The sequence below is a fragment of the Brachyistius frenatus genome, unplaced genomic scaffold, assembly GCF_029030835.1.
Source record: "Brachyistius frenatus isolate BFR_SWC_R1_liver_20210118 unplaced genomic scaffold, ASM2903083v1 Contig_216, whole genome shotgun sequence".
Lineage (NCBI taxonomy): Eukaryota > Metazoa > Chordata > Actinopteri > Embiotocidae > Brachyistius > Brachyistius frenatus.
In genome coordinates this window covers 455,001-467,500 of record NW_027210815.1, presented here as the reverse complement: position 1 = coordinate 467,500, position 12,500 = coordinate 455,001, and the positions used below count along the sequence as shown (strand labels likewise).

The 12,500-nt window shown below is 42.0% G+C and overlaps 1 protein-coding gene across 3 annotated transcripts in view; it reads left to right on the top strand.

Moving 5' to 3' along the window:
- The first annotated feature begins 7,297 nt into the window (after positions 1–7,297).
- Positions 7,298–12,500, top strand: part of LOC138633347 (transcription factor COE3-like) — a 135,270-nt gene continuing 130,067 nt past the window's right edge. For all 3 annotated transcript variants that reach the window (XM_069719523.1, XM_069719525.1, XM_069719522.1), the window contains exon 1: positions 7,298–7,776. In XM_069719523.1, coding sequence (XP_069575624.1) covers positions 7,643–7,776 — 134 coding nt within the window. In that variant the 5' untranslated portion in view covers positions 7,298–7,642. The remainder of the gene's footprint in view (positions 7,777–12,500) is intronic.

Here is a 12,500-nt window from a genome sequence, read left to right as displayed (position 1 = left end):
AGTTGTACTGGGAAAAAAAACAGACAGTTTTTTACAAAGTCTACAATTTTTGCCAGAAAAACTCAGTTAAAACTCCACAAGTTACATCGACGTTTGAGAAGATTGGCCTCAAATTCAAACATTTCTATGGACCTCCTCCACACCTGAGTGCAGGAGGCTACTTGAGTAAAAGTACTTAGTTACTTTCCACCCGTCCTGCTGTCCCAACAGCTGGTCCACTAGCGTAAAACTTAAACTGATCCTTATCTTTGCAGATATCTTATCTGCCTTATTTGTAAATCTGTTTGCAACATTAAAATAAAAGAAGTTTTTATTTTCATATTATCTGTGTGGGTCTGAGTTCATCATGTTTTATTGACCAACTATAAACATAAACAAATTAAAGAAAAAACATATTTCAGTTTTAAACGCAGTAAAATTAGAGGTCACTGAAAAAAATTTAAACTATAAAATCATGAAATTAATTTTGCTAATAAATCTGGTTTAAATAAACTAATTTAGTTTCTTTTCCCTGCACGCTCCAGTCCAGTAGGTGGCGGTAATGCGCCTTAAAGCTGGTCTGCTATCTGCCACTAAAAACAAAAAAGAAAACCGAAGAAGAAGAGAAGGCGCGCGCGCACACACAGGTGTTCTGAAACAACCGGAAGTAGAAGTGCGGTCTTCAACAGCTGTGATGAAGCTCGGAGAAGATGAAGGTAGGTTTCTTTGAAACCTGCTGCAGTTTGTGTGAAAGTCATCAAATATGAAAACACACATGAAACTAAAAAAGTTTAGATTCAGTGTGACGTCACCGCGAATTTCTCATGAACTCCACAAAAAAAACGTCCAGAAAACAAAATAAAACAAAACATTCGTGTTTCTGTCCGCAGAATCATCCCGTTTTAAAAGTTTTCTTCAGGATTAAAGTTTGAATGAGAAGATGTGAGGACGGACAGGAGCTGCTGGTTATCAAAGGAGCCGAAATAAAACAGTTGTGGAACAAACAAAAATCAATTGGTTCAGTTTAAAGTCATCAGCTCGATCACAACTCGCTTCGTGTTTCCTTTATTTATTGTAACGTCAAAAAGCAGCACGTGTTCATGGAAGACAACTTTGTCTGATAAACTTCCGCTGCTGCTTCAGACTCAGGATGTGAACCTCATTTACAAACCTCTCCTTTCTCACCCGGGACGAGGGTGAACCCCGACCCTCTCCTTTCTCACCCGGGACGAGGGTGAACCCCGACCCTCTCCTTTCTCACCCGGGACGAGGGTGAACCCCGACCCTCTCCTTTCTCACCCGGGGCGAGGGTGAACCCCGACCCTCTCCTTTCTCACCCGGGACGAGGGTGAACCCCGACCCTCTCCTTTCTCACCCGGGGCGAGGGTGAACCCCCCTCTCCTTTCTCAGGGTGAACCCCGACCCTCTCCTTTCTCACCCGGGACGAGGGTGAACCCCGACCCTCTCCTTTCTCACCCGGGACGAGGGTGAACCCCGACCCTCTCCTTTCTCACCCGGGGCGAGGGTGAACCCCGACCCTCTCCTTTCTCACCCGGGGCGAGGGTGAACCCCGACCCTCTCCTTTCTCACCCGGGACGAGGGTGAACCCCGACCCTCTCCTTCCTTTCTCACCCGGGGCGAGGGTGAACCCCGACCCTCTCCTTTCTCACCCGGGACGAGGGTGAACCCCGACCCCGACCCTCTCCTTTCTCACCCGGGACGAGGGTGAACCCCGACCCTCTCCTTTCTCACCCGGGGCGAGGGTGAACCCCGACCCTCTCCTTTCTCACCCGGGACGAGGGTGAACCCCGACCCTCTCCTTTCTCACCCGGGGCGAGGGTGAACCTAAACCCTCGTGATGGACAAGTCAGTGAAAACTCATCAATTTGGTGTTCAGTTTCTCAGTTTTCTTCTTCTGTCTGGTGACTTGACATCTTTCTGTGTGGTCGGTTTTGTGTCTCTTTATGATGTTTTTTTTGCATCTTTATGATGTTTTTTGCATCTTTATGATGTTTTTTTGCATCTTTATGATGTTTTTTACATCTTTATAATGTTTTTTACATCTTTATGATGTTTTTTACATCTTTATAATGTATTTTTTACATCTTTATGATGTTTTTTACATCTTTATGATGTTTTTTGCATCTTTATGATGTTTTTTTTACATCTTTATGATGTTTTTTACATCTTTATGATGTTTTTTTGCATCTTTATGATGTTTTTTCGTGTCTGTATTTTAATAGAGCTCAGAAGTACAGACAACAACTGTGGCACGAAGTTTCAGGCAGACTTGATGAATATTTCTTTTCCTTCTGTCTGGTTTTAACAGTAGAAAGATGTTCTCTGTTGGTGTTGTGTCCGATGTGATGAACATCATGCTCTCTGTTATTTCAGGCTGCAGAAGGTTTTCGAGACTAACAATGAGGAAGAACTCGAGATTCGAGGTGATGTTCATCTCACAGGTACGTTTTTCTGTTTTATATTATTAATATAAAATGTGTGTAAATCACAGAACTTTAAATAAATGATGGTAAGCAGACAGAATAAATTCAGACTTCATCTAAAAAGACCTGCAGTGTAACTCGTCTTTTGACCACCAGATGGCAGTCTCTACCTTCACTTAATAAACCCTCCAGATGAGGATGATGAACTTAAACACGTCTTCATTACATTAAGCCGTTAAAGGTGCAGCTGGAGTTTCTTTTTAAAAAACAATATTTAATTTAACATTTGAACATTTTTAGAAACATTTTTTTAATCTAAAATTTAAGTGATTAAAGCTGCTGAATGACAGTCGGGAAATAAATTGTAAAACATTTCCTCTGACGTGAGAGAAAATAAAAACTAATTCTGGTCATGAAATATGGACTTAATGTACTAATATAATAATAATAATAATAATAATAATGTAAATATGTACTTTAGTACAATAATTAAGTCCTCAGTTACTTTGAACCACTGATATCACATCAGTGTGTGTTTGTGTGTGTTTTATATATTTTTCTATGCTCTGGATCCATTTAGTCTTTTTTCAGTTGAGTTTTTGGACCTGACCTTTGACCTTTGACCCTTTCATCCAGTATTTAATTATAAAAGTTGTTGCGGTGTATTTTTAGTTCGTTGTGAGTCAGGACGTTGTGTTTTTTCCTCACACTGAATGTTATTTCTACACTTTTAAAGTCCGACTGGAGTCTGTTGTTGATTCAAATGAATTTAGTTTGGATAAAAGAAGTCGGTTCTGATGATCCCGTGTTTTGTTTTATGGATCCGAACCGTTTGTCATTTTCAGAGAGGAGATCTTTGAACTGTTGGTGTCACGATAAACTGCCATATTTTAAATATGAAATGTTGATATGATGTTGATGATACATGAATGATAATATTGTAAATAATCCAGTCAGAAAAGAAACGCAGCTCGTAAACGTCAGTATGAATTATCAATAAATTATTGATCCACTTCATAACTAAAAACAATTTTAAACCATTTGACTGAGAGCATTATTATTATTATGCTAAATTGTTTTATATATATATATATATATATATGGAGATAATATTGTTATTAAGAATTCTCTTGGCCGTGATGATGGTGTCGTTAATGTCCAACGTGGTGATGACCTTGAACGCATCGTCATGGTGAAAAACCAGGAAGTCTTTTAGAAGGTAAATTCACCTCCAACATTAATTAAACATGAATCAGCCGATAGATTGCTGATCGTTCTTTAATAATCTCAACTACAAACTACAAACATGCAGCTTCGGATATAAAATGTTTCTGTAAACACACGTGTTACATGTTGGAAGAAGATTTTATTATTCAGTGATTGAATTATTCTTTTATTTTTCTGCAGTCAAACTGAGTTCAACATCAGAAACACGTCCGTCAGCTGAAACATTAAAAACTATATTTCTTTTTTAATTGTTGTTTTTTTTATATTTAGGAGAATAAAACATTTCTAAATAAAAGCAGTTGCGCTCATCAGGACTCTGTGCTTCAGTTTTCTCTGCAAAATTAGAGAAATAATTTAGAGAACATGAGTCAACATAATCGATCAGTGAAATGAAACGTTTCTAATTTATTCACCTGGAGAGAATAAAATCAAATAAAAAGCAGAGAAAAGTGATAATAGGGACTGAAACTAAATGAGATATTAATTATAAATCTGATAATAACTGATCAGACAGGAAATAAAGAGAAGATTTAAAAATGATTAAAGTGTTTATTTCTGAGGAGTTTTTAAAGATTTCAGAGTCTCAGAAATAAACAAAAACAATAAATAAACAACCAACAGCAGCGACTTCATCGTTTAATATCTGAATCTGTGATGATGACAGGAAACAGGAAGTGGACTCTCAGCTGTTGTCACCTCTTCATCAACCGTCTCCTCCTCTTCCTCACTGAGCTCTTGGTTTCTGTTGAAGATAATTTTCTAATTTCATTATTTTATCACTGCATATTTATTCAAACTGTCAGAACTGTCTCCGATCTGCTGCACCGGTCCGTCCTGCAGAACCCGCTAAGTCCACTGGGGGGCGCCGTGTGTCTGCAGACCGGAGAACGCCTTCATCCTCAGAACAAAGTACCATCTGTGGTTCTGCTGCAGAAGGTTTCACAAACATGGAGAACGTCCTGTGAAGGTTCTGCAGACATCAGAGAACCAGAACTCTTTCTGATCAGTCCGGTTAGAACGTCAGGTTCTTTACAGCAGAATAAATACTGTTCTCTGAAACCGTGTAGTTCTCTATGAAGCAGATCACGGTGTTCTGGAGGGGATTTAAGGTTCTTTAATTCAGGTTTAGATGGTTGTAACGGGTTCTAGAGGAGATGCTGTGGTTCTGAGAGGGTTCTAGAGGACGGAGGTTCCTGGAGGAGTTCAGAGATCTCAGGGGATTCTGAGGGATTTAAGAGGATCCAGAGGAGGTTTACGGGTTCCAGGATGTTCCAGGACGTCTATAGGAAACGTTCTGTAGTTGGTCAGGAGGTTTGGAGGCCGGTTCTGTGTTGTTGGACATCTTTTAGAGGTTCCAGGGTTTTCAAGGACTCTTCAGCGTGTCGGTTAGAGGAGGTTCTGGAGTTCCAGGAGGTTCCAGGTTTATTTCAGGGTGTTCTTTAGATTCTTCTCTGTTTCAGGGAACATTTTGAAGGTCTCGATGTTGGACGAGCTTTTAGAGAAACGTCGGAGGAGGTTCCAGGAGTTCAAATCCAGATTCGCCTCCAAAAAAAGGCCGAAAACTGAATCTGACATTCATCGAAAATCAAATAAAACCATGTTCAATTTAAAATTCATATTTTAAAACAAAAGCAGCTTCTAGAAAATATTCCAGAAAATCTACATATAAAAAAATGAATAATAACAGTTACAGTCAGATTTATTTCATTAAAACAATAAAGATTTGTATTTATTAATTGAAGCGTGATGAACTAAGACGTGTGGTTATAATTATTAACCAGATGATATTTATAACAAATGTTTTCGGGCCGATGAGCCTGTTGCCGTCTGCCGGCCTCCTCTTCATCCTCCTCATCCTCACCGCCAACATGTTTGCAGCGTCTCATTGACTTTTTCTCTCCCGCGCGCGCACCAAGTATTTTCCCCGTCTCTTCCAGACGTGTGTGATCCCGGAGGACGGCAGCGGGCTAAAGGAGGATAAATATTTCATCAGCGCTGCTCCCCGGTTTTTGCTTAATTAGAGGAATTCTGCTGCTGCCACGAAAAGAACAAAAACAATGAGTGCTGGAGATGTCAAATATCCCCCAAAACATCGAGTGGTGATTACAGCACCTCACCGTTATCATTATTAGGAGAAATAATCATTCTTATTATTAATATTAATATGATTATTTCTCAGTTTCTGATTAATTTAAATGTAAAAAAAACAACCAAACAGACAGAAATAAAACACTTTCAGCTTATTATCGACTGTTCCTCCCGGTGTGTGTGTGTGTGTGTGTGTGTGTGTGTGTGTGTGTGTGTGTGTGTGTGTGTGTGTGTGTGTGTGTGTGTGTGTGAGAGGAGGAAAGCGCCATATGTCCATGCGTAAAAAAAAAAGCGCAAATTGGTGCCAAATTTGCGCGCCGCCCGTGTCAGTCAGGCTGAACGGCGGATGACAGAGGAGATTATTCCGCATGAAACCAGTTAATCCTCCAGAATCTGCAGAAGTCTGAGAGAATACTGATGCTGTTTCTGATCAGGTTCTGTATGACTGTCTCGTCTCCTCCAAATAAAGCTGGCGCGCCTCGCGGAGAGCGAGCGGGCCGCGCGCAGGAAACAAGAGGCGGAAGGTTTGGATGGAGGAGCCGGAAGGTTTGGATGGAGGAGCCGCGCGCAGGAAACAAGAGGCGGAAGGTTTGGATGGAGGAGCCGGAAGGTTTGGATGGAGGAGCCGGAAGGTTTGGATGGAGGAGCAGGAAGGTTTGGATGGAGGAGCAGGAAGGTTTGGATGGAGGAGCCGCAGCTGCAGCCTGTCAGCCTCAACAGCTCACTTCATCACCGCTTCCCGCCTTCCTTAAAGAGAGGTGACGGAACCTGCCGGTGGAGGTGTTTGGGGTGGCGGGAAAACGGAGGCTGGGCTGAAATGAAAAAGGATGATTTGTGACATGCGAAGTGGTTTTGAAGTCACAGATATCATCATCCTCATCATCACCTTTATCTTGACCAGTTTCCCACCTCAGCCCGTGTGTGTTTAAAATGTTCCCATCATGCAGTGTGTTTTTGCACCTTTCAGCTCCTCTCATTAACTCCCGTTTCTCGCGCGCTGTTTTTAAAAACGTACATTTTAAACGTCACTTTTTGCAGTGCACGCGGCCCCAAACACGCGGAAACCCTTATTTGGCGCGCGCTCTGAAGAAACAGTGACGCACCGCGAGACTCGGGCCAATCGGGCGCCAGAGGTGCGACTGGTATGCAAATGAAGCGTCCTTTTTTGGTGGTGGCCCCGCCCCCAACTGGTCCACGCCGGTCCCCCGGGAGCTTCCAGATCCCCGGACCCCGGGAGAAGGAGCTCTCCGCCGGGACAGAGGAGCCATAAAGAGCCGGGAAGGGAGGGGATGAGATTTCTCGCTGCCCAATCCTCCTGTTCCCGCGGGAGCCGCAGCCTTCCTCGGTCCGTCCCTCCCTCTTGTTTGCTAATCATTTCATTTGACTCCTTTTTGAAGCGCTGGCGTGTTTTTTTTATCCCACTTTTCATTTCTCCACAATCCGCAACGGCTCGCCTCCCTCTGATCCCGGCTCTACCCGCTCCGTCCTCCCGGCGTCAGGCTCTCCGGATCCCGGCTGAGCTCCGCTCCGCGCCTCCCCGGCTCCTCTGAGATGCTCTCCCCGCTCCGCGCGCCTCTCTCCGCCCTCTTTTAACTTCACACAGACCCGGTTTGAAGCCGGTTCTGGGATCTAAAACAAGCCCGGAGAAACCCAGAGGGATCCGGGGCTCTTCTCTGGATCAGGACCCGCTACTTTGGGGAAGCTCGCTGGTGTGTCCCCCACCCCTCCTCCTCCTCCTCCTCCTCCTCCTCCTCCTTGTCGCTCCTCTCCTCCACCTTAATCCAGGTGGTCCTTTGGCTTTGTGAGTGGCTGCTACAGGGAGGATTATTCCGCTTCTTCTTCTTCTTCTTCTTCTTCTTCTTTCTTGTTTCTGGTGAAGACAAAGCTCCCAGAAGGACACTTTGATGTTCTCCATCCAGGACAGCCTCCCCCGGGGGGCCCTGACCATGAAGGAGGAGCCGCTCCCCACCGGCATGACCCCGGTCCGCTCCTGGATGCAGGGCGCGGGGATTTTGGACGCCAACACAGCGGCCCAGAGGTAAAGATACCGAAAAACACGCAACTTTTCATGTGTCTGCTACGCGGTGCCAGAACCGGTCCCGTTAGAAAAACGGTGGAGGAGAGTCCGGTTCGTCCTGCAGGAGCCGAGAGAGGCTGACCGCTGCAGGACGGAAAGTTTCCACCGAGTTCAGTCACAGATTGAGTTTACATCTAAAAAACACTCCAATAAATCAAAGTGCAGCAGAGGACACCGCGCACGCGCTGCTCGTCACTTCTTATAAGACAGAAAATGTTTGAGTTGAAACTTTCAGTCCAGGAAATGATTTAAATCTCTTCCTCTACAAAACAAACAAACAAACAAACAAACAAAAACCCCGATTAAAAAGTGACGTTTGTTCCGTTTTTAATTTGTTAAAAAGTAAATGAATGTGAATAAAACCAAACTGTCGGGGTTTCCTCCCGCTGTCTCCGCGGACACCGGAGCATGCCGCCTCCTCGCGCCGCCTCCCGGCTCCTCTCCGGCGGGCTCGAGCTCTCCAGCTGACCGCCGCGCGCGAGCTGAAGCGCGGAGTGTTTTTTGTTCCCGCCTCAGCACGTCTTTTATCAAACAAAAATGTGGATGAAATTGTGTTTCCACGTCTCGAGCCGATTATTCACTGAAAGAAATGTGGCACGCGGTCTGGAGCTGCACGAACACGCCGCGCGCTCAGAGCGCAGTGAGGCGGCGGAGCAGCGCGAGCCCCCGGTCCCCGGTCCCCGGTCCCCGGGACTCCGGGAGTCATTACAGGTTGGAGGATAATTCAAATCATTAATAATCAACTATTCAATTAAATCACCGAGATTCTCTTTGATCACAAACATCAGCTTATAAAAATGTGAAATAAATTTAAAGGATATTTTATTTAGGAAGCAGGACGCGGAGGAAATAAAGGAAGTGGGTCAGAGGTTCAATTAAAGAGCACAAAATAACGTCATGTTTAAACTCCGTGATTGAAACGGCAGACACGGAGCTCATCTCTGATCCTCCCGCAGCAGGACCAAACAGAAAGACTTTAAATCCACATAAACTGGAGAAACATCAGCTGTACACTGAAAACAGACACGTGTAATTTTAATAATAAATTATACGTTGCATTTAAAATAAAAATCATCAGATCAGAGTTTTTAAATTCTCTTTTGTTTGTCGGGAAAGTTGTTTTTTTCCTTTAAAATGAGAGTTTAAAAGTGTTGAAGCGCCTGTGAGGCGAGCTGCAGGAAGTCTGACAGAAATCAATGAGAGATTTTCACATTTAATCACATGAACACGAGCACAGAAAAAAAAATCCATCAGCAGGGAGGTGAAGCTCCACAGAAACACCAGCATCTCCCCGAAACCTGCAGCTGAAAACCTGCAGCCTCCTCCTGCTCCTGCTGCTCCTGCTCCTGCTGCTCCTCCTGCTCCTGCTGCTGCTGCTGCTGCTGCTGCTTTAAACTTTAAAATTCCTCTTCATGATTTTTTTTTTTAAATATGTTTCGGTTCGTTTCTGCAGAAGAAAGTTTACCTTTAAAATCTGCAACAAACTCTGAACTCCATCTGCTTAAATTAAGCTGAATTTAAACATTTTTAAATGAAGCAGAATTTCGTGTTTAAATCATTTAATCAGCTGATTTTAAATGTCAACTTTATTCCTGAGCTTCAGAGACACGAACAGGAAACGAGAAGGAAGCTGAAACGTCCAGAAGATGCAGACGTTAAACGTGCAGGATGAACTCATGATAAACTAATAAGCATCTGAAGTTTCTAGATATTTTTCATTTTGTTCCAGCAGCTTTAAAATATTCAGTTTATTCATTTAAAAGAAATAAAATCATAAATGATCCAGTTTGAGGCTGAAATCTGAGAAGTTAAAAAAAACTGAGAAAACCTTTAAATGTACATTGAGATTTAATCGTGTAAAACGGGTGAAGCTGGTGAAGCTGGTGGAGCTGGTGGAGCTGGTGGAGCTGGTGAAGCTGGTGGAGCTGGTGAAGCTGGTGTTCGGTGTGTTCGTGAAGGATGACTGAGCCGCTGCAGCTTTAATATCAACCGTTTATATTCGGTCTGAAGAAAAAAAAGATTTAAATTTTCACGTGTTCAACATCTGCAGCACAAAATCTCACGTCGGTCTCTGAAGGCTTTAAAATTTTAGAAGAGACGTAAAATGTAGAAAAATCGAGCGATGTTGGAGGAGGAGGAGGAGGAGGTCATCTTCATCAGGCAGGTGTCAGAGGCACGGAAATTACAAACAACCGTTTGTTGGAGAATTAACTTTAAAATCTGAAACTGGAGCTCCACTTCTGTTTCAGCAGTGTGTGTGTGTGTGTGTGTGTGTGTGTGTGTGTGTGTGTGTGTGTGTGTGTGTGTGTGTGTGTGTGTGTGTGAGTGTGTGAGTGTGTGTGTGTGTGTGTGTGTGTGTGTGTGTGTGTGTGTGTGTGTGTGTGTGTGTGTGTGTGTGTGTGTGTGTGTGTGTGTGTGTGTGTGTGTGTGTGTGTGTGTGTGTGTGTGTGTGTGTGTGTGTGTGTGTGTGTGTGTGTGTGTGTGTGTGTGTGTGTGTGTGTGTGTGTGTGTGAGTGTGTGTTGGTACGATGATGAAGAAACACGGAGACGTGAGTTCAGAGTTACGAGACGCTGAAACCTTCAGAGACAAAGATTTAGTTCATCAGGAAAAACAAAGTCATCCGTTTGTACATTCTGCTGTTTTATTCTGAAAAACCGGAGCTGCAGGAAGGTTTTATTAATAAATCTCAGTGACAGATTCCCTTTAAAACACTCCGTCTGTGGAGCTGAGAGGAGAAGCTGCATTTTATTTAAACAGGAAGTCAAATCTGTTTACACACAATAAAACAGAAAAATATAGACGAAACAGAAGTTCAGAAACAGCTGAGACGCAGGAAGATTCATCTCAACCTGACGGGAGTTTAAGAAGATTAAAGTCATCAATTTTAGTTGTTTTATTGTGAAAAACCTGGCGGATAAATGAGCTGCAGGAAGTCGCCGGTGTGAATTCTGAGTGTCAGGTTTTATTAATAAATCTCAGTGACAGATTCTCCTCAAACACGGTGTAACTTTTATTTAAAGAGGAATCAAATCTGTTTGCACACAATAAGACCGAAAACAAAGAGTCTCCAGAGAGAAGAGACGTCTCGGAGGATCTTCGATGTTCTCAGGAAATCTGGCAAGAAATTAAACGGAACATTTGAAGGTAAAATCTGAAGTTAGTTTCAGTTTAAAACTGTTCAGAGAGACGAGACGATGAAATGAAACTCTTCTTTATCTTTTAAATACGTAAAAACTGATGATGAAATGTTTACAGAACAAGTTCAGGTGTAATCTGACCGGTGCTTTAACGTCCTGCAGCCTGACGTGAACAGTGAACGCAGCACAGACACAAGAACAGAAACACCTTTAAACCTGAAAACAAACACAAACGTCCTGAAGACGACAAAATAAAAGAGGAAATAAAGAGTTGGAACGTGGAGAACAAAAGAGGAAATAAAGTTAGAACGTGGAGAACAAAAGAGGAAATAAAGAGTTAGAATCGTGGAGAACAAAAGAGGAAATAAAGAGTTAGAACGTGGAGAACAAAAGGAAATAGTGTTAAAACATGGAGAACAAAAAAGGAAATAAAGAGTTAGAACGTGGAGAACAAAAGAGGAAATAGTGTTAAAACATGGAGAACAAAAAAGGAAATAAAGAGTTAGAACGTGGAGAACAAAAGAGGAAATAAAGAGTTAGAACGTAGAGAACAAAAGAGGAAATAAAGAGTTAGAACGTAGAGAACAAAAGAGGAAATAAAGAGTTAGTACGTGGAGAACAAAACAGGAAATAAAGAGTTAGAACGTAGAGAACGAAAGAGGAAATAAAGAGTTAGAACGTAGAGAACGAAACAGGAAATAAAGAGTTAGAACGTAGAGAACAAAAGAGGAAATAAAGAGTTAGTACGTGGAGAACAAAACAGGAAATAAAGAGTTAGAACGTGGAGAACGAAACAGGAAATAAAGAGTTAGAACGTAGAGAACATGGGTCATGTTCTCCATGTTTACGTGTGAATATTGTCATGTTAAACTTCAGACGTATTTTTAATATGAAGAAAGAAGTCGTGTGTTTTATGTGGAAACATGAGATCAGAACGAGGCTGCGTTCACAAAATAAGTTTTTTTTCAAATTATCTGGAAAATAAATCTCTTTAAATCTGACTTGAAACGTTCTGCTGTTATTGATCGATTATTGAAACCTGATCAGATAAAAACATAAAGAGCCTTTTCACACATCTGATCTTTAACTTACTAATATTATATATATTCACTTTTACCCTCAGCGGGTAAATTTCAAAATAAAAGTTTGGTGGCAACAAGTCAAATCTCACCTTCAAATTAAGATTCTGTTTATTTTATTAAAAGACTGGAAAATACAAAAAAGAAGTGTGAAGAAAATAAAATAATATTATTTTTAACATTTTATGTTTTAAAAACAGTCAAATGAATATTTCCTGTTTCATTTAATTTGAATCTTAAATGTGTTTTCTGGCTGCACGAGAACGTTCAGAGAGACGATGCGTTCGAGAGCAGAAATCAGGAGGGAAATGTTGAACACAGGAAAGTTTCATTCTGGAGGAGTTTTAAGTCACGTTTTGTGTTTAAACGGCCGAATCGGTTTGAAACTTCTGTTAAAGCATTAATATCATTAATTTACATAAAAAGAAGAAACACGACAGAAAACATCAAAATATTTCAAAGTGAGTC